Genomic DNA, 22661 nt, shown 5'->3' with positions numbered 1-22661 from the left:
GAAGGCTCAGGGTCCTGAGTGCATCAGATAGATACCTGACCCAGGTTCTTAGATTTACGATTTGTGCCTCTGTCTGGGGAGAGGTTAACAAGAACTCTCATCCCACACCAACCCAGCTCTGTAGACCTACCTAGATGCCTTTTTTTTTTTTTTTAAATACTTTTTAAAAAAACTATTTGCAAACCTCTCTGGTCATACCACAGCAGACTTGGCGGTGTCGCGTGGGAAGTCTGTGATGTGGCATCAAGCTTGTAAAGGTGTTTAATGTTAATCAAAGACTGAAGAGCGATAATGACATCTGACATCTGCATCTTTTCTGATGTAGCACCCTGGCAATAAAAGCAGCTGTAATAATTTGACAAGAGTTGATTTTCATAGCACAGGAAGAGGGCTGTCCAGGAACAGGGGAAGCCAGCACTGCAGTGCTGCTGCCTATGGTAATGAGCAGCTAGTCATCCAGAGAAGGAAAACATGAATATCCTGACAGGAAAGCATCCACTTGTGCCCTGGAGAGTTCTGATCGTGGGGCTTTGCATGGTAATGATGTGGTCCTGCTCTGGCAGGCAAAGGGAAGAGTGGTATGGGAAGGCACACCCTGTAATTGAAAAGCCACTAAGCCATCTTGGACCTGCAGGGATAGCAGTGGATGGAGGCAGTGGTTTGCTCGGTCTCCCCAGGTCTGAGGCAGAACAGAGGATCCCTTTAGTCTCCTGGAGCAGGAAATACAGAGAAACTTCTTCCCCGCACTGCCATATCACTCCCAAGAGGCTATGCTTTTTCTCCTGGGGATTATCCTCAAGGGCATGATGAAGGTGGGAAAGGATGAGAGTGGGAGAGAGAGGAATAAATGGAAGAGCCATGGGGAAGTATTTTAAACATCTGTTTGTTCAGGTGGAGACTGCCTGATTCCAGGCTGCAGGAATGGCTGTGTGGAAGGACATGCCTGTTGTTAGGATCCATAGGTACTGTTCCCTTTCACTGGAAATGCCTTGTTTCCCTTGGATAGCATCATATCGGACCTTTATGGCTGATAGGTATTTAGCTGAGTGATAATACATTAAAACAACCATTTGGTAGCCATAAGGCACCACTGGCTTCAGCATCTCAAATTGCCATAAATAAGATAAGTCTCCAGTTCAGAAAGGAGAGAGCAGTTGAGATTCACATTTTCCAAAGGGTCTCATTCGTACCGAGGTTGGTGATCAGGTTGTTTGGAGACTTACTTTTGCTTCTCTAAGGCTGGGTGCTGCTCAATAGAGACTCTTTGAACCAACCTACATAGTTTGCTCAAGATTATCAAATCCCAGAATAATGCAGGCCAGGAGGGATCTCTGGAGATCACCCTGCTCAAAGCAGCAGGATTAGGCTGGGTCTTGAGCAGCATGGCCCTCGAGGCTACCCTCATCCCATTTCCAGCCTTTCTTGGAAGACAGGACTGAACATGAACACCAAATCCTGACCCCACCAACTACTGCGGATGGGATGCATGCTTCTCATCTGCTTCGCCCCTGTTGCTTGAAGAGCCGTACCCAAATGAGCCACATACAGGGCAAGAAAAGCTGCAGCTTATCCTCATGCCTCCGGCAACTACCTACGCTCTCCCCACCTTCGTCCCCAGTGATGGGATTCTCCGGCCAGCGCTGATCCCAAACCAGCTTGGCAAAGCCACGTAGTCTGCATTTGTCCTATCTGTGATCTGAGAAAGCCACAGCAGCCCTTGCCCACACACCAAGGGGCTGCAGTGGGAACACATGCCCTTTGCTAACATAAGGCCACTGGCACTGCTGGGGGGGCATGCAGGGGGCCCCTGCAGTAGCACAGTCTTGCCTCTGAGCCACCTCTTACATGCTGTAGGGCTAATGCTTTCCTCTAGAAAACAAATCTTGTTCAACTACTTGAGCATTGTTTGGCTGTGTGACAGCCAGCTGCTCTGGCAGGTGACTGGGAACATTTTGTTGCATGATCTTTACAGTTTCAGGGAGGAGAAGCTTCCTCATAGCTGAGAGTGGCAGCAAGCAAGGAAGACTCATGTTATGATGCACCTACAAAAGATAGGGTCCGTGTTGGATACATCCCCACTGAAGCCGCCATGGCCATTTGCACTGGGGATAGGTCACTTCTGGCTCTAGCCTTTCACTAACAAACTGGCAGAGCAGGGCAAAGCAAATCCTCCATCTCACAGCTGCAGGGATCTTCCTGCAGAATTGACTGTGCAAGAAGGGCTGGGTTTTGGGTGTGCTTCCCTTGTGTGGCACCAAGCCCAGTATTGTGAGGGCTCCCTCTGAAGCAACGTGGGGGAAGTGGTGGTGGAGGGATGCCAGCCCAGGGGAGCAGAAGGGTGAAAGTGGGACCTCAGGGACAGGCTGTCCATCAAATGCTGGCACTGATGCAGCAGGCTTGTGGTGGTGTCCAGGTGTAGAGCTGGCTGATGGTGGGTTTGAGCTGGATTTGGGTTGAACTAAAGCCAGAGGTCAGTCCAGGAGCTGCTGGAAGGAGAATGAGCTGCTCTGATTTGCTGGGTGCTGGTTCCTGCATTGGTACCCAACTGCTGCAAGACTTCTGAATTTCCACATGCCATTAAAAGTCAGGACAGAACAGTGTTGGAAATGTATTCCCAGAAATGCAAAGTTAGTGTGTGGATGGTTTTTCTACTCAAAAAAACCTGGTGTGCACGACAGGCTACCCCTTACCCAGAAAGTCATTTGCCTCTGCAGTCCAAGCACACATCAGAGTTGCTGCCTGCCTTCCCTTGGTCCCGTGAGAACCAGAGCAGCTCAGTGAGGATGGAGGTGCCCCATTTTCCTGTGCACAAGCAGCTCTGTGATGTATGGTGAAATTAGGGCACCTCCACTGGGGTCGCAGAGGTCACACTTTGACCCACCAGCTTTTAGCAATGGTGACCGCTCAGCTGCAGTAACTTATTGGAACCAAAGGATGCTTTAACTGCTCCCTTGTGTAAGTCCTTAATGATGTGATGACAAAGCTTTCTTCTCTGTTTCACTCTCATTATACAGCCTGTATGTTTGCGCTTGTGGATTTTATTGTGATAGTCCAGAGCTTTCAAATGAACTTCTCAGTTTATTAATTCAACTGCTTACGTGAGGGCAAGGAGCATCTTACATGTAGCTCAGGGAAGGAGCAGTTAACTGCTGAATAATCCAGCTGCAAACCCAGGAGTCCCACCAATGTCTCCAGACAGTCACTGCTGCTGTATTTTACTTTACTCTGTATCTTGAGGCCAGCAAAGCCATCAAAAGGCTGCTGGGGACATCCTTTGAGTACAGGGATTTCCCACCAGCATGACCCCGGCAAGGTGAACTCTGTCACCTGCTCCCCAGCCTTTCCCCATCCTCTACCCAGTGAAAATGTGCAGGGGCCCACAGGAGGCTGCAGAGGTGGGGCTGGCGTGTGTTGTTCTCCAATGCTTTGGGACTGGTAGAACAGCTCTTAGAGTACGATTTTACTTGGCATGGGCTGGTTTTGTAATGAAAGAAATAAATAAGTGCCATCCTGCTCCACTGGGAGGTTGAAGCATTTCCTTTCCTTTTTTTTAAATGATCTGTTTGTACTGAGGCCAAACATTGAATACTTCGGCCTCAAAATAAAAGTTTCAACAAGAACTGTAATTGGGAGGAGGCTAAAATACAGGCATTCTTGTGCTTTCATCCATGCTGCTGCAAGACAGCTTTTATTTATTTTATTTTATTTTATTGTATTGTATTGTATTTTATTTTATTTTATTTTTTCCTTTAAAGTAGAACTGAAGGACTGCGTTGGTGCTGCATGCTGCTGACTCATCAGCTCAGCAGACAAGATTGCCCTATGTATATGCTCTATACGCACCTCCACCAACACCCAACCACCTGGGGCACCAAACTAGGCTAAGAAGGAATGTCCCTACAGGAGATGGGGGTAGCTGAAGGATGTGGGGAATGGGGTAGGGTCTTTCTGCCCACATGGAGGTCTTTTCCTCCTCTCCTGCCCCAGTGAGCTTCTCGCAGGCTGGAAGCGCGGAAGCGCCCGAGCCAGCTCGGGAGAGGGAGGAGGACATAGGACTGGAGGCTGGCGGTGGGGGAGGGAATGGTCCACCTTTTTTGGCAGCACCTTGCAGTTAAATCAGCTTAAAGCGATCATGAAACCATAGGGAATATTTCACTCCTTTTTACTGTGGTCTCACTCTTGAAAGTGCCAATACGAGCACCGGCTAGTTTGTGTAAGATGAATGTGGATAGAGGACAATAAGTTTTTTCTTAGGTCCCATCCAACAGGCATCGGATAATAATGATAATTTTTTACTTTTATGCACTGTGCTCAATTCAAAGCTGCAGACGAAGCCCTGCTCTAGCAGTGTGTTATAGAAGCATTTCTACCAATTTCAGCAAGAGCCCTGCAGGCAGACAGCTTGCAGGGACAGGCTTGGGGAGTTTCAGGAAGCTGCAAAATAGAGTAAATAATAATAAGCAGAAATAAAAAAATAAATCAGAAATGGGTTACCTGCTCTGAAGGAACTGCTCTCAAATTTCCTTTAAAAAAAATAGAAGATCACCATGTTATTTACACTCCGTTTAACTTGCTGAAAAACCCAAACAAACAATGGTATGGTATTAGGTAACTCTTTCACTTTTTTGATGGGACACAGCTATTTTATATCCTGTTATTCAATGCATGAATTAAAATATTTAATATATTGCTTATTCAAGTCTATACATGTAGGAATATGTGTATTCCCTCAAACACTACACCAAGTTAAAGCAACCATGATTTTTGCAGATAGGGCCCTGTGGAGACACAAGGCCAGCAATGGATCGGGGTTCCCACATTGTCACAGTTCAGTGGGGAACTGTTGCAGGCGTGGGATGCACACGGTGTGACAGAGCTGTGGCTGCAGCACACCTCTCTACCTGCAGCGGGGTAGCTGCAGGGTGGTGGAACTCACTACTACCTGCCTGAGTGCTCGTCTTGTGTCTCAGGAGGGTTTTGTAGCCCGTATGCTGTCAGGTTGCTGCTGGAGGTGCTTGAGGATGAGGCTTCGTGTTACAGCTTGAGCTGAATTAACAGCTGCCAACATCAAAAAGAAGTCCTGCTGCAGGCAGTGTGCTTCTGCCCCTCACTCCGTGTTGTCTGTTGTGTCCTCTGATCCCCAGGCAAAGCAGTTTGGTTCAGGGGATTGACAAATGCCCATGGGAAAGAAAACAAATAATTTTTTTGGTTGGGTTAATATGCTGGCGGCTCCCTGTGTGAACCCATGAACATGGGCAGAAGGCGGCGGTGAGGGGGAAGCAGGACCTTCTTGTTTTGATGGTGGCAAGCTGCTAGTTCAGCTTCACTGTAACATGGAAGTGCACCCATAGCTGGCTTGTTTGAAACTATCTATTTCAGTTGTGGCTATAGGAACCACAGTTACGCCTCAACTTTCTGTGTCACTGTGCCTGGAAACTGGCTCAATTCCTACATACCTGTCAGATGGGACACCTGGACAAGGCGGAAGATAAAAGTCCTCGTCTCACCCCTTGTGCAAATACTCTTACATATCCCTGCCTGGCTGACTTTACAGGACGACTCTTTAACCATGACTTTCTCATGCTAGACTACTCCTCTATTATACTGTTGCAGCACTATGCCTCTTCTATCATGGAGATACCAAACACTGCTGAAGGAAGATGGCCGCATCCATTTACACCAGAACACCCTGCAGAAGTAGTGTAAAATGCTGCTTCACAAGCCATGTAACTGGTGAGGCTCTGCTGCTGCCATTGCACACCGAATAACAGAGCAACAATGACCGAAACTAATAAACACTTTGCCTGTCTTAGTTAAATGATGAACAGCGCTGCAAGATAAGGAGATTCATATGATCAGTTGATTTATTCTACTTTGCGAGAGCTGGTAGCCGAGTCTTCATGCCTCTCCCTGCTAGGTATATGCAAACCAAGCTCATGCTGCAATGCCACTGCCTTAGTTTTCTTCCTAGATCCAGGTTCTTTTTCAAGATACCAATCACCATTATTTCTAGCCTCATCCCCTTGTGCATATTTGAAAGAGAGACTCATTCACTTACCTTCGTGACTACTGGACAAGGGTTTCCCTGTTAGGGAGGCAGGGTGACGATCCACTCCCGGCTTATGCTCGGTGTCCTTTGCCAGTCTGCAGCTGGTGGGTCTTTGAAAACAAAACAGAAGTGATAGGAGAGGAGGGAGCAAGGACTGAAGAGTTGGGGAGACACTGCATAGCAGAGCAAAGCTGTTTCATTTGTTTTCTATCTTTTCAAGTACACAGCAGCCTGCGTAATCCCCTGGCTACAAACTGTAGCTCTTTTTTATCAGATGCCAGTACGTTTGTTGACTGAGCGTCACTAGGATCACTCATTTGGCTGTGCGGTTGCTCCAGCACCATCTTGTCATTCAAAGATGCAGTGTAAAGCTGGTGTTTTCTGGTGCAATTAAAGTTTTGTTAAGCAGGACAGGCTGGGGATGTGCAACACATGTAGCAGGTGCTTGGCACTGTGGCAGCCCTGCATAGAGGTGGTCAGGCGGATGCCGGGAGAGGAGGATGTCAGACCCAAAAGGCAGTGCTGATTTTCTGTGATTTTTGCAGTTAAACCTTGTTCCCACACCACTTCCATCACTGAAATCCAAGCTGTGAAGGAGCTGCAGGGAGGAGAACACCAGCTATGTGTTACGGAAAATGCATGGATCGATTTTTTTTCTTTTTTTTTTTTTGGTTTTGCTAGTGTCAGTTTCTTCACTCATCATTAATCTCTGCTTACGTAGGTGTGTGGCAAGGCAATCCATTCCCAAGGCAGTGAAATTGGAAATCTCGAGGTCATCTTGTGCTATCCTGGCTTGCCGACTCACTGCTCGTCCTGCCGTATGCAAACTGCCAAGTGCCCAGCAAAGTCTAAGGGAGCGTTGCCTTTGGCAAGAATGAGTCGAACAGGGAAAATAAACCAAACCTCTTATGCCATGCCAACTGGGAACCCCTTTGGGGGGGATTGTCCTCACTTGGGTGGCTTTTCCTCCTCTGTGGATGTAGTCATGTTTGACTCAAGTAGTGTTTTACTCAAGGGTGGCTTTCAGATATGACAGCAGTGTAGTTGTGAGAATGAAAATGTGAACTTTTTTGCGTAGTACCCAATTTGTTAACTGCCACAGTGTGAAATCTTACTTGGCTTTGATAATACAAATAATACATTCCAGGCATAAAAAGCCCTTTATTACTGATAAGAACCTAAATAATTAAAGAAAAAGCTCAGATTTTCTCTGTACCTTTGTCTTCATACTACCAGTTGGGCGATAGCTATGCAAGCAGCTGGGCATCTGTAAAGCAACTAAAAGCAACTCTCCTCATCAGCTTTCCCGAGACATTTTTAAGCTGCAGTAATGCAACTCTCCCATCACGCTAAGCTTTATTGGTTCAGCAAAAGAAACTAAGAAACTTCATTGGAGACCAGATTATGCTGGCTGCAAAAACGGAGGGATTCTTCTGCTCTTCGACCCCATTATCTCCTCTGTAGTGTCTTGATCAGCTTTCTTACACACAGCCTCGGATTCTGCTGAGACCTGCAAATTGCTTTTTTGGCTGCCAAATTGCCATAACCCTTCTATTTTTATGTTTTAAAAGAGCTTAAAACCCTCCATCCTCTTTGGATGTGTCTTTAAAATTGACCAGTACTGGGAGGATTTCATGTATATCCAAAGGCTTAGAAGAAGATGTTACCTCTACAGAGCTTCTAGTTTTACAGTCAACAGACATGAAAAGCCCAGCGGGGATAAAAGGAACTTAACCAGTTCTGTCTAATGCATATAAATCTACCTAAGAGCTCAAGGCACTGGAAGTACTCAATGCACTACATTTATCTGAGTCTAAGATACAGAAATGGGTCTTCAGCCCACATGCCACATGTCCTAATTTGATGCCAAGTTAATATGAATTAAGAGACTGAAATGAATAAACAAGGTCAGTCTGGGCTGGGCCAAGTTGAATCAATGTAAAATAATTGTCAGTATTTTCTGTCAGCAACACTGGTTTATCTTGGCTGGGGATTCTCGGCGCTATAGATTATAAAATGTTTTCAGTGGAACAGTTGGCAGACATTTTATTGATTTTTCTTTGTTTTGTGAATGCTGGAAAAATTTCCATTAAGTATACACGCTGCTCATGTGACGAAGCCAAATTGCTTTTTCAAACTCTTCTTTCTTCAAGTGTGTTAATGTGTTAATATGTTAGCAATCTAATTTAATCAAGAGGACCTTTGTCTGGAATCAAGAGGCCATAGAACACACCTCGATGCATCTTGAGTACTTATGGGCTAATAAGAGTTAATTCTGTATTTTCAAGGTGCTATACGCACACTGACTAATTAATTCGCCCAACACCCCTTTGAAGTTGGTAACATATTATGTCCATTTTACAGATGTAGAAATTGAGAGTGCAGCTTTGCACAGAGCCACACATATTTGCCCACTGTCACATTCTCGATGCACATGAAGCTCCTGTTGCCTTCACCCGGGCTAAGCAATGGCAAAGAATAAGAAGGGAGGCTGCAGCAACGGGGCAGGATTGGCACTGCTGAGCTGCCAGATCCCACTTCTGCGATGAATTTCCTACACCACATAACCACATCCCTGCAGCATGCCTCTTAATAGAGTTACTTTGGAACTGAAAATTGCTAGGACAGATAGAGCAGTTTGTAGGATTATGCCTGGACCTGTGGCAGACCGTATTTCTCGGCCTATATTCCTGCTATTTTAAGACCAGGTTTGCTTCCTGGTTAAAGAGGACTTTTGAAAAAGATAATTGATGGTGGAAGAACAAACAGAAGTGCCGTAATAGTGATGAATGCTTATTTTGTTTAATTGCATGAAACAGTGGAGTAAGAGTGGGAAATCCATTTAATGTTTTTTTTTTTATTATGTGACACACAGCAGTGGGATAACTCTAATTCTCTCTTTACACTGATTTAATAACCAACATATACAGATATGAAACACTGCCATGCAGTTTTCTCTTAACGCTTCCTGAGGTTTGATCAGTGATGCTACAGATTCAAAATACATGCTTCTGAGGTTAAATAAAAGCCTTGCTGAGAAGTAGAAAAGTGTGTATTTTTAAGTACATAAGCAAGAGGAAAGTTTTATGATAAAAATCACTGTGATGACATATACTTTTGCCTTCTATCCTAATCACTGGTATTAAAATAAGAGATATCCTAATTAAAATAGGAATAGTTTTGGTTTGGGGGATGGGGACAAGTTAAATGGATAATAAGCTAAAAAAACCCTCCAACCCAGCTTCACACACATCCTGACTCTACAACAAATGCAAGATATTTAAACCCACACTGCATTATGGTAAGAAAAAAGAATGACACACTGTTGAGGAGGAAACCCACACTGTAGTTACCAATGCCAATGGCAGAGGCGCGAGTGCAGCCACAGCTCTGTGCTGACTCTTATGTGCCAAACTCTGGCAGGGTCACAGGCAATCCCTAGTTGACTCATCCAGAAAAAAGCTGTCCCACAGGGAGCCAGTCAGTTCCCTTAACACATTGCCAAGAGGATCAGTATGCTACCTTGGTCCTCTGAACAACAGCGTCCACACTTTCTGAAAATATTTTCCTCATTTACAGGCAGCAAAAAGGTTATGCTGATCAAAACATTTCCATAAATAGATAACAAGAATAATGAGAGGACAAGAACTGCTAGATTATAACATATCTGACACTTGGAAGGAGAGAATGGCAATAGCCAATAGCAAATGTAAGCCAGAGATGAGAGCTTTCTCTTGTAAAATTATGCACTGGACTGTGCACTGTTGGTGGTATTTAACTGTCCTGTTCATGTTAGAGTAAAAGAAATCATGCAGCAAACAAAATGACTCTGTCTGGAGTGTTGTCCTGAAATCTTTATTGCCCATAACTTACTCTGTGTATGTGTGTGCATAGTTTGGAAAGTTGACTGCAGTTCTCTGACAGCCACACTATTGCTACTTTCATAAAAAGTCATGGAGGTAAGCCAATTTTCTCTGTCTGTAAAACATATTTTAGTTTCAAACTAAGTTCTCTGCTTTCTGACTGTCAAGCCAAGAAGAAAAGCCAGACTTTGCCTAGAATAAGTTCTCCAGGAAATAAACCCCTGAGACTATTTTATGAATGATTACTTTGGTTCCAAGCTTTTCTGTCCCTGTCTCCATCCGAGGCTATGGCTTTTGTTTCTAGGCAAAGGAGATGATGACGTGAAGAGTTAATTGAAGTGATTTGTTAATCATGCAGCCTGAAAACTGGGCTTCTGTTACATACATGCAGATGTCAGGGTCCCTGAAGGGCGTCAGTAACAAGGTTTATTAAGTTAAACAGAAACGTTTTCTGGTAGTCTTCAGAGGGCCCTTGCCCAGGGCTTCTAGGTGTAATTCATGAAATATGCCTCAGCTGTCCCAAAAACAAAGGTTCTGTCAAAGTTGAAATACAAGAAAGAAAGAAGTCTGGGTATATGCTGGGGATGAGCTTCCAGAAACTTGGGTGAGATGCAGATTTGGGACATTATCTGGGTCTGACAGGGGTGGTAGTGTTAGAAATGCAGTAATATGTAGATTAATTGATTTCATGGGTTTGGTGTGACTAGTTGGTACAAAGATGTAAAGCCAAGGCAGACAACAAAAGACTCTGGGAAACAAGAAAGAGCAGTCGTGAATACTCTTGCTGACCATCTGCAAAGTCCTGTCATGGTGTCTTACAAAGATTAAGGGAACCACTGCTACCCAGAAGACAGCAGAGCCTGGGAATACTTGAATTCACGCAGGCCAAGTGCACGAGTGGTGCTACTGGCTTTGTGTGACTTTCAATTAACTTGTACAGATAAGATTATGGCAGTTTTATTGCAAGATTAATGACACTGAACACTGATGCTCAACTTGCAAAAAACAGATTGATTTTAGGTTAGAAGGGAGCTCTGGAGGTGATCTGGCCCAATGCTCTTCTCGAACCAGATTCAAGTGCTCAGTTAGATCCAACTTCAAGTTTGCTTCAGCTCAGGTCTGTGACCCAGCGAGGACTTGTGCAAGATAACAACAGAAATGAACCATCTGCACTGGCGAGCATTTGGAAGGTCAGAAAGAGAGCAGCAGTACATTCCCTCACATTAAACTTGGAGCAACACTCCAGAGCCCAGGTCTGAGCCGACTCTTGTCATACCACCAGCAAGGGCATTTGCTGTAGGAAGTCACGGTATGCCAACATGCAGGGGATGCAGCAAACAAAAGTTAAAGGCTAACCTTGTTCCCCAGACTACAATCAAGTCCTCAGAGACAGTATCTCAAGGATTTAAATGATGCTGAGGAGATAAATCAACAGGTTGCCTATAGTAATACATATAAAGCATGGCTGAAGTGACTTGGCCAAGACAGGAGGCTGTATTGTGCATGGGGTTAAGGAACAGAGAAGAAGAGTAGTAAATCTATTACAAAAATGGAATTTTCTTCTGTTTTTCTTGAGGGGAAAGACTTCAGAAGTAAATAGGAAATTATTCAAGACGTACATTTATCTCACTGGTGAGCAGAATACATAAACACTGAAGACTACTGTTAAACAGCATGAGAAATGGAGAAAGTCAATAATGAAACAAAAAATGACCAAGCTAATGAATGACAAAGGGCCTTTACAGGAGAGAGAATATGTCCTGATTATTGATTTTGAAACTGCAGGTAGTCGTTGGAGGCTGGGAAGAAGTGGACAGTGGAAATGTCAGATATGAAATTGTGATGTGGAAATCAGTTAGAATAACAATGTTGCTGTGCACTACTAAGACACTCAGCTGCAAGCACTATACAGCTGCAATTTCATAAACTTCACTGCGTTTTAGTAAGGTGTTGTCGCCATTTTTTGAGTGAATTCACTGAGGCAGCAGAAAGCAAATATGATTGAATTTTGGGTTCACATGTTGGATTGCTTTAAAGAAATTTCCTCATGTGTTGCATAACCATCTATCCATTATAAACTGTGTCCTCTGCTCATGTCTCAGATTAGGCAGCCAAATCTCTAGTAATGCTGGAGTATCTTTGCCACAGAGATGAAACATTACGACTGCAGAACTGAGAATGTCCATGTTTATGTAGGTTCCTAACACTGAAACCCTTTCTTTCTTTATACAAATATCTTCACGTGAAGAAGTCTGATGCAGACTTGGCAGCAGACATATTGTAGAAAACAAACTCTGTGAAACTGGAGGCAAAATGCAAGCCACAGTTACGTGCTTGTAACCATCTGTGGGTTTTTTTAAGCACAGAGAAGAGGTTGTCGGAGTCACCTGTGCCTCAGCAGGTGACCTTCCCAGCCAGCTGGTGTTGTCACAGGGAGTGCCTTTAAAACTCAAATTCATGTTGGCAGGCTTCAAGCTGCTGTGGCTAGCCATGGGGGGCTGTGAGAAGTTTTCTTCCACAGCTCTGCAGGAGGCCACCAAAAACTCCAGCCTCTCTTGGAGGAGGTCAACTGCAAGCACTGGCTGTCAGTAGACGGAGGAGCTGATCATGCGGGTGGGGAGCTTGTTTTATACTCACCAACCTGGCAAGAGGCAAACAAAAGCCTCAGGAAATCCCAGCAGTTTACGCAGCTCTGGCGATTGCAAGGAGCCACTCGTAAGGCTCAGCAACTTTTGGTGGCCCATCTGGGCAGATGCAGGAAGCCCAGGAGTAGGACTAAAGTTGAATTCTGCAGTCTCTCTCCCAAGATGCCTGATGAAGGCAGACGTGGGACTGCCAGAGACGTGAGTCATATCAACCTCCAAAAGGGAAAAGGTGAGCTGAAGGGAGGATACTGAGTTTATACCTTGTGATCAGAGGCATATTGGGATTAGTCTCTGCTCTAGCACTCTGTTGAAGGAGCTCCTTTTACTTGAGCACTTGGAAAGTCCTCTGTAAATATAGTGTCCAGCATGATCTTACTGTCTGTATTGTTTGGCCATATCAATACAGTGCTATCTCCATCCTGAAAGTTAGGACAGAATAATTATGCACTGTATTTTTAAAAGCAGGCCCCATCTCCAAATCCATCAGATAGCTCTGAAAGCTTTAGGCAGTGTTCTGTATCCTAAAAGTTGTAGGCTATGTACAAAATAAATATTTCACTAGTGGTGTGCAGCTGGTATAATAGATCAATACTGCAAAAGCCCAATCTCTTTATGTGAGGAAAGACAGAAAACTAGGTAATATACAGATGTCCAGAAGGAGAAAGAAATGTGTTTCTTGCCCACATGAAGAGTGTTCAGCATAGTTATATACAAATGGTTGGGATGATTTGTCAATGTGAAAGTTTAATGTTGTACTCACACTAGATTTACTAAAAATATTCCCACATACAGTAGGCATAGAGAATAAAAATAAGTGCATCTGTAGACTCACTGGGAACAAGCAATTGTTTCTTTTCTATCAAGAATGCATGAAGAAAAATCAGAGAAATAAATGAAGCTGTTTCATTCTAATTTCATCCGTTGCAAGGTGGTGTGCTGCTTCACTAGCAACAAAAGCATTGAAAAAAACCCCAGTCATCAGACCTGTTGTTTCTCTCATAATAGGTAAGTTTCAGGTTTTAATCAACTTTGGAAGAAAGGCACTCTCAAAAGATCATCCCAGGGATTTTGATTACAGGCTAGTGATGAGCTTACAGAAATCTGTAAAGATCATGTTAGGTTTTTAAAAGTTCTGTTTGCTACCTGTAACTGTTCATTTGCTGCATTTTCATTGCTGTATTTCTCCCTTCTGCACATTCATCAAGGAAGGCTGCATTTGCCCAAATGGTTTAATTCGAAAATGGTTGTGCTAGTGCATATTAAATGCTCAAAAACTGTCTATGTTTCTGCAGATTGCTTTGTGTCCATGCCATGTCCTTTTGGCTTCTAAGTTTTACTTAGTTCCTGCTTCGTGTCTTAATGTTTTATTGTGTTTACAGTCACGATGCAGATGACAACTGAGGTTGTCAGGAAAGATCAGAATATCAAACATACATTTCAGAAGTATTTTAGTTATTTTTTTCTCCCTTCCCTTCCATTTTCTGTTATGGAAATACAGGATTTTCCTTGGCCTTACAAAATGTCTTTGACAGACACAGAAGTTGCCCAGGTGCCCTTTCCTGTGCCACGCACCTGCAGGACCAGCTCTGTTCTGATGGTCCGATGGCTGGACCAGGAGCAGGCAGGTCACGCTCTCCTCCCTGTTCTGAAGTTCGGTCAATGAAAGCTTCGTGAGATGAGTCTTCTTCATCTAACGGCCCCAGAAGTTCTGTTAAGATGAATCAAGACAAGATATGAGGCTTAGTTAATGTCAAAGTAGCAAACAAGTTGCCAACTGTTTGCCTTAGATGTCAATAAGGACAAGGGTGTCCTCTCTTGTAACGGATCAAGTCGAATGGAAAACCATATGCTTATACAGCTTTCACCCTTGACTTTTCCCCTTGAAAAGGAGGCCAAGTAGCTAACAACCAGCAACAATAACACATCCAAGTGTTTTTGGAAGGGAGTGAGTGAGTGTGTGTTGGCTTTAGTTAGCAAGGAGGAAATGCCTTCTCTAAATTGTCAACTACAGGAGGTCTAGCTGGCTGCCAAAGGCTGCTGTGTGTGAGTATTTCACTGCTGCCATATGGATCCAAGTCTGACCAGTTGGACTCTTCCCACACAAGGGTATGTGTAACTCCTTCCTTTAAAAATAAAGACCTTCCTTAGCTTTGTTTCGAAATATTTTGGTTCACAACCAAGACCTGAAGTCTTCAGGTAGATGAAGGAGAGGCTTCCAATTCCCAAGTTCCAGTCTGAGCCCTTTGGGGAAGGAAATTGTTTGAAAATACCTGAGCCACCAAAAAATATAGAGTAGGAATTGCATATTCTAGGTGTGAGACTTAAAATAAATAAATAAAAAATATAATCAAACCCCAGGCTAGCAGAGTTTGGATCAAGGAAAAAAAATCCTGTTACAGATAAAGACTTTAAAAGATTTTTCTCAAAATTGTAAGAACCTTTTGCGTTTTTTCTTTTTTAATCCTGTTTTTCTCCCCTTGTTCTCTGCCTTCCTGGCTCCTGTATAAGCTAATCTGCACGATACCCATGGCAACACCATGGGCAGTGCGAAGAATATAATGCTCTTGCGAGCGTTGCCATACTGCTAGTTTACATTTTGGCCAGAGACCCAGAATGCTCACCGGCTTAGGAGGGCAAATCTACTTGTAAGCATTTCTGAATCTCCGAGTCCTAAAAAGCGAATGCTGTTAAGATTGCTGCAGACTATTTCTACACTTCATGCTACCTAAATATTATTAGCATCTGCGGTGTGAGAGAGGGTGAAGTGTGGCAACCAGTTTGGCTTTTTCAGGTAACTGATATTCTCCGTCTGGGTTGCCATTTGCCACACATGGAGAAGCATGGAGAATCGCTGAAAACAACCAACTCAGTCAGGGGCAACACACCTCCAAGCATGCACACCACATTACAATAAATAATGGAGCTAAACTGGCCCTTGTACAATTTCTCCTCTACCTGGAATAAAAAACCCAAAGAAAAAAAAAAGGAGGGGAGAAAAAAGGTGTTCAAGCAATGCTCTACATTTAGGAAATGTGACTTAAGGGCAAGTAAAGTAGGTTTCTCTGGAGATCTCTTCTTGGAGCCTGTTGCAGAACGAGCAGCCAAGAGAAGGAGGGGAGCAATACGGAGAACTCACAAAGGCACAGGAGAAACTGCTTTTGATATGCATGAAGAACTCTGGGAAAGGGCTTAAACAAAATTCCTGTTGATGTGTGTGGAGGCAAAATCCACCACACCTGTTGTGGGACAAACTTTGACAGCCTCTGCTTGGGAACACAGCTCTCACTGCCATGCTTCTACCTGCGAACGGAGTCTTTGGTCCTGAAGACCTTCCCTCTTCACTTGGTCTTAGCTTTTGAGGGAAATGTTTAACCTTTTAGTTTGCCAAATCTCAAAGCGAAGACTTACAGTGTGAGGTCAAGCTGGTGTAATCAATCTTTTTTTCTCTTTTTTCTTTTTTCACCTGCTCAGTAATGTCTAAGGTCTACGTAACCTAAAGTTACAAATTTTCACCAATATATGATGATCATGGCTTCTCCTTAGACCTCACTCCTGAGGCTGACTTAGCTCCAAGGAGCAGTGGCATTTCAAAATGTAAAACCCTGAGAGATGCCCAGAGAGGAGTGTTTATTGAGAAAGGAAACAGAATAGGATTGGGTCAGCTTTGTCTTGATCTCTTTCCATCATACTATTAATTTGCATTTTCTCGTACCTGTTGACAACCAGACCTGAATAAATCACAGTCCTCTCACGTCAATCACTTCAGTGTAACTCACACATGTTCTCTGGGTGGGACCTAGCAGTTTTGTAATGTGGAGTGGGCTACAATCTGGATGTATTCAGTCCTCGTGTGGCATATTTCGAATACATGAACACTATGAGCGATTATAACTGTGGCTGTTGACTTTGATATTTTTGCACTGTGGATGCAGCAAAGCTACACCTTGTTAAATAATTCTACTGATCCATAGGAACCTAATGGAAAACAGAGCAGTCTGTCATATGCAAGCACACTTGTAGCCAATATTGGGGGACCAGGGGGGTTCTTACCCAAGGGAGTGCAAAAAGCTTTCTTTGCACTTTCATATCTAAATTAAATATCTGAAACTGACCTCAAGTTACAAGGATTGAACCTATTCTAGTCTGGGTATACAGCTGCGGTGTTGTAGAAGAACATTAGATAGGATCAGATGCCAGGAGTGGTTTAAAGCCACAAAACCATCAGATAAGAGCTCTAGAGTAAAGAAATAAACGTTTTTGTTGTGGGACATTGGACTGTGTTGCCTGTGAGAAGTGCTACAGCAGGAAAAACAAATGCACAAGGAACACAGTTTAAACAACACAGCCCTTCCCAAATCAGAGGCAACATATCCCACATTTAATTATAAAGGGAAGGATTTTGGCAACAATGCCATAGAGCTGGGAGAGGGTGGTGGTCCTCACATCTAGATGAGGGCTCTGGCTAGGCTTTGGTGCTTAATAAAGACTTGACTTTGTGCTAGCATTGGAGGTATCACAAGTTGCACCCAAGATTTCATATTCAGGTAATCTGGGATCTTCCTTTGGGTTATTGCACAATAAACTCTTGCTGGTTTTAATTTTAACCTAGTATTTGCTTATCATGTTAGAAGCTGGGGATGTGAATCTGAATTTGAATTTTAAAAACCTAAGAGTTGGTATCACAGCTAACATTGTTTTTTTGATCATTGAAGTCATTTATCAGATAAAATAATATGAATTATATTGTGCCAAAAATCTTTATCTACAAAATCCCATTTGTCATGATAAATATTAGGATAATGTTGTCCACACACAGCTGTACAATGCACATTCTGCATTTCCAAAATTTGCTGATAGCCGCTACTGCTATGTCTAGTGCCTGTCTGAAATAGCCAAATACGTTTCTTTACAAGTCCACTAAAATTTTTCCTACTCTTTAACAAACAGGATGCTCTCTGAACATCATAGGCACCTGATTAGCTCTCATGCCTTCCCTGCTCATATATGTGTCACTATTTAACCATATCTATTCTCTTTTGGATCTGTGTTTGCAAATCAGAAGCTGTTTCCATTCTCCAGTATCGTCCACTGGACTTTCAGGGATAAAAATGCATTTTAAAATGTGCAATCCTGTGGCAAAATGAAAACCTTCTTTTAATATTGTTTGCAAAATTGACAGCTCTACTTAACAGAAGCCATTAAATTATTTACAAAGTAGCAGCTGCTCTTGTAAAAATATAGCCTTTTTTGGGCATGAAAAATAAACTAGTTGATAACTGAGAGATAAGCCATTTGACTTCTTCTTTGTGTGCCTGGCATGGTATGCAGAGCCAATTCTGTACAATCTGATGTTTACAGAGCAATCGTAATGTACGACCTCCTTAGGCAACTGGGACACAAGAAGCCTTTAAAACGCTGAAGCAAGCATTTAATCAGAACTCTTCATGCTGATCTTTGAAAAATTCACTAAGTTAAAAAAATGTAACTCCTTCTAAAGATAAAATACCATTTTTTTGCTTCAGGAGTTGCAAATATATCCCAATGAACTCCCAGTGAACCACACAGACTTCAGACATACTGCTTTTTTTTTAAAAAATGAAGTAAACAGTAGTTTTTCTGAAAGAAACAAAGCAAGGGTGTGAAGAAATGCAAATGGTTAAGAACAGCGAGTGCTGTAAAACAGTATAGTTTAGTAATAACCCAAACAATCTTTTTTTTTTTTTTAGGCATTTAAACAAATTCTTTTTTTTTTACCTGAATAGCTATTTCCGTGTGAATAAGTTCATATCTCCTTTTATTATGCATTAACTTTTTTCAATTATTATTTTTTTTTATTTTTTTGGGTATTGTTTTGGTTTGGTTTTTTTTTTAAGGCAAATGACTGTGAGATTGAGCATGATCTCATGCATTATCAAGTTGCTCCACCTTAACTCTGCCCCGGGTTTTCTCAAATTACATGAAAGTATTTCTAAAGTGACTGAGTAAGATTCTTTTGGTATCAATACTAGTGGGAACTTCCATTGCTGACTTGAGTGTGGTCAGCTCTTTTTTCTGGTTACAATTGTTTTCCTGAAAATGTCTTTCTAAATAAACAGATTCTAATAAAATCATTCAGTTTCAACAAATTCTTGCAGGGAAACCACACAGCTTTGCTTTTGTGTGTGTGTGTGTGTATGTGTGTGTGTGTGTGTAAAAATATAACTCTAAACTCCTCTGCTTCTTTTGGTCTAGTTTTCCATGACTTCTTATTTTTAGATTATTTTTTTGTTTTTTTGTTAATTACCAGTGCTGACATGTTTTCATTTGACAAATATAAACTGTCAAAATACTGTTTTTATAGTACTTTTAAAACTCATTGAGAATAGCTGTTACTGTGGAGAGAGCTGGAAAAGGTATGTAAATCAGAATATCTCCCATTTGTGTTGTAATTTAACAATTAGATACCTGAGAAGATAAGGCACTTCAATCACTACTAAGTAGAAGCAACCATTAATGGTAGGATAACATGTCATTATTTCACTAGTTGGATACTAGGCATATTAGCAGCAGCAAAACTGTTTCAGTGGGTGTGCCAGGAAATTTAAGAATTAAAATAAATTTATGTGATAAGACTAAAGAAGTAGTTAACATTTATAAACAACTCTTTTTTTCTTTTTTTTTTTTTTTTTTTTTTTTGTAGCATAGACAGTTACATTTCACTTAGCAGTCTTCTGCAGCTTGCAGTGAAACCTGGCTTTAAAACTTTCTGCAAATGGAAATGCCAAGTCTTTACTAGCTCCGGCTGAGATTTCAATCTCTACTACTCATTTGCTCTGCTAGAATCATACACAAAATTAAGCTAACTACTATATAGGATGAATAGTTCATTTTATATCTCCCTGGAGGCTAAGCAATCAGGTTCCTTAGGAACTACCCTAGCAGTGCCAATCTTATTTAATTTAAAAAAAATAAGGCATGTCTTACAGGGTGATCCAGATGTGGTAGTACCAAGCTGTAAGGGTTGACAGCTGAGAGAGACTGAATAACCAAGGATTTGCTTCAATTCCAGGCTCTTTCACTTCAAAGGCTTGAATAGTGTCCCAGCAATAGAGATATTGCACCTCTAGATTTTATCGGGTTTCCCAAACTATGTGAAGTTTGCCTCATAATCTTGGCAGCAGGCAAGTGGCTCTCCTCTCGGTTGCTGATGCATGTTAACAAGCTGGAGTGCCAAGAGACAAGATGAGCAACCTAAGGCTGCTACTGCTCAGCAATTACAGCAGGCACAGGAGGGAGGACATTCCTGGTGACTAGGCATTTTCTTTGTTTGGTAAGTGGTATTTTAGACCAGGTCTTTGTTGGTTTTTTGGGTTTTTGGGTTTTTGTGTTTTGTTTTCATTTTAAGTGACTATCTAGAAATACCTGTTCTAAAGGAAAGCTGGGCAAAAGCTGCTGGTGAGCAGAGACATTCCCATTGTTTGGGGTAAAGGCTGCAGCAGTGGAAATGTGGGTGCGTGCTCCGGAGCATCTCAGTGAAATCATTCAGGGAAGATCTGATTATTCTTAAGCGATGCTCTAGAGACTCCACAGAGGCAAAAGTGCCTCTGGCATTGCAAGCCCTAACCAACAACGGGCAAAGCAAGCGCTGCTGAGCTTGCGTGTTCCTTCAGCTGTTCTTCATGACGCCCGTGTACTGGGCACACCCTCTGCTTGGCACTTCCAGCCCAAGGACCAAGCGTCTCCGCTCCCAGCTGCCGCCCCCCAGGCATCCAGAGCAGGGAGATCTGCCGGCCAGACTGGAGGCAGGTAGGCTCAGGGGAGAAGAAAACCATTTCAGGGGGTTAATTGAAAGAGAAATACAGCTGCAAACACAAGATGCAGAAAGGAAGCCTGCAAATAAATGCTGCCAGCTGGAAGCCGGCCAAACTGATAAAGCAGGAAAGAAATTGAGGGTTAAATGTTTTGGATGCTGAAGGCTTGGAGTTCAAAGAGGAGCTCAAGGAAACTCCCAGCCCCAAGTCCATAGAAAGATGCTCTAGGCAAACACAAGCCTTCTGCAGGACAGCTTTATCCCAAACACTTTCCAAAAGGGAATAGTTCGGACAAATGGTTAAGGGATATCTTTTAGCACCTGGGAGATCTCATGCAATGGAAGACGATGCCCACAGGTGAGCTATGGCTGAGGGGTTGCTTTCCACAGGGAAATGGATGAGAAGTGCATCTTCCTATATTGGGTTGGAAGAATAATGTGTAGCTGTGGATGTATTTTCATTCCTTGGTAGAAAGAGGCAGAAGGAAGCTGCTCCTCCAGGCCAGGAGGTGTGGGAAACCAGGGCAAGGCTGGCAGTCACTCTGCCTTCCCTGGAGCATCAGCTCCTGTCCACATCAGGAGGGGGTACTGTACTTGTTGTCAACACAGTTTTCACCAGGTATATAAGGGCTGAGAGATTGCAACTAGAAACTCCTGCCTAAATCCCAGGGAGAAAACACCATTAGAAGGATGCTTTCTTTTCCAAAGAAAATCTCTGTTTCAGGTCTACATGGGCTACTGTTTTCTATGCAGTGGATTGGGGGTAGGAAAGCCGCATTTTTCCACTGGACCAGGAAGTTTTACTCAAAATGGAGGATGGGACAAGTGGTGATGTGTCTCTCTGATATAACACTCTCTGTGCCAGGCCCTTCCGGTGGTTTTCTGACAAGGACCCTGGCTATACAAGATGACCACCTTGGTCTTCAGACAGCCGTTTTTTTAATCAGCTGAGGTCAGAGTCCTTTACAAATGAGGTCTGCATTGTTATCCCACGCTACAGTAGGGTACAAGAGTGGCATGAGGACAGCAAGGCATGGCTCCGTAACGCTAAGGCTCTTAGTGCAGAAATTACATTTACAGGTGGGAAAGTCTTAGTTGTAGTATCAACATTTTTTGAGCAGGTGCATAATTATGCCATAGCACTGGAGCAAGGCTAGAGCTCAAGAGCTAGCTAATTGTATCTCTCTCAAAAAGGAATTGCCTCAGACCAGTTAATTTGTCAAGATAACGAATTGCAGCAATTCTCCTTGTTTGGAGCTGGGCCACTAACACTGATCTGAACTGTATTTAAACTCTTGATGACAGAGACTGAAAAAGATATTGCAATACTGGAGGTACAGGTTCCTAAAGTGAAACTGCATGTACAGCTGGAGTTGAGAGGCAGCAAGGGCATGCGAGTACACATCCTGCATATCCCTTAGATATGAAGAAATTCCCTGGGGCACCGACTCTGGTGCCTGGGCAGGCAGAGTTCATCTTGAATCTTTGGGAGTGACTGAGGTCCAAAAAGGATAATATAGTACCCATCGAGTCTTGATTTCTGCAATATGAGATAACACAACCACAATTTTTACCTTCCCCCTTCCAAAAAAAGAAACAGACCCCAGAAGTACTGATTTGAAGTTATTGAAGGTTTTCTGATAGCCACAAGAAAAAACCCTCCGTGGGCCTGATGCTGTGATTCCCATGGCACTGTAGCCTCCCAAGCCCCAGGTTGCTATCACATTTTTCTTTTCTGTGCAGCAGTAGACATGAACAAGTTTGGAGGAGAGGAAAAGCAGAAGAAAGCTTCAGTAAAAATGCAGGCTTAGCCCAATGACTGTCCTCTATTTCTGCTGAAAGTGAAGTAGACAGCATCAGGTAACATTTTCATTTCTGAGATATGTTCTTGTGCCAGACCTTCTCCTCTGGCTGCCAGGTGTTCCTTCCCCCACAAGAGAAACACGGACCAGAATAAATCCTGTACATTGACTCAGGGGAACTGAAAAGAATCAGGGGTGAGCAATACCATCCCTGAAGGATGCTCCAGATATACTTAAGTTGGGGAGCAGGATCCACTTTCCCTGGGCCTCACTGGGGTGTTCCTCCGAAGAAGCTAGGACAAAGCCTCTACTGTTGCTGCTGGTATCTCCTATGAGTGGAGTAGGACACATTGAAGTCTCTTCCATCTGTGCTCCAGCAGTGCTTTTTGGTGTTAGAAAAAGCAGGAATGTTTTCAGAAATTATTTCATGCTGTTAGGTTAAGCAGAAATAATGTCAGGTAAAGACAGAGAAGTATGCAAGACCTTTGACAAAGACAACCTAACTCTTGCCTT

General features: G+C 43.0%; 1 protein-coding gene across 1 annotated transcript in view; it reads right to left on the bottom strand.

Moving 5' to 3' along the window:
* Positions 1-22661, bottom strand: part of WDPCP (WD repeat containing planar cell polarity effector) — a 159600-nt gene that overhangs the window by 2787 nt on the left and 134152 nt on the right. The window contains exons 17-19 of the mRNA XM_049799747.1: positions 14130-14265; positions 6059-6159; positions 4495-4523 (exon numbers count right to left, since the gene is read on the bottom strand). Of these exons, the coding sequence (XP_049655704.1) occupies positions 4495-4523; positions 6059-6159; positions 14130-14265 (266 nt within the window). The remainder of the gene's footprint in view (positions 1-4494; positions 4524-6058; positions 6160-14129; positions 14266-22661) is intronic.

This window comes from Accipiter gentilis, chromosome 5, assembly GCF_929443795.1.
Source record: "Accipiter gentilis chromosome 5, bAccGen1.1, whole genome shotgun sequence".
Taxonomy (NCBI): Eukaryota; Metazoa; Chordata; class Aves; order Accipitriformes; family Accipitridae; genus Astur; species Astur gentilis.
Note: the sequence above shows the minus strand (reverse complement) of the source record. Positions and strands in the feature narration are given on the sequence as shown.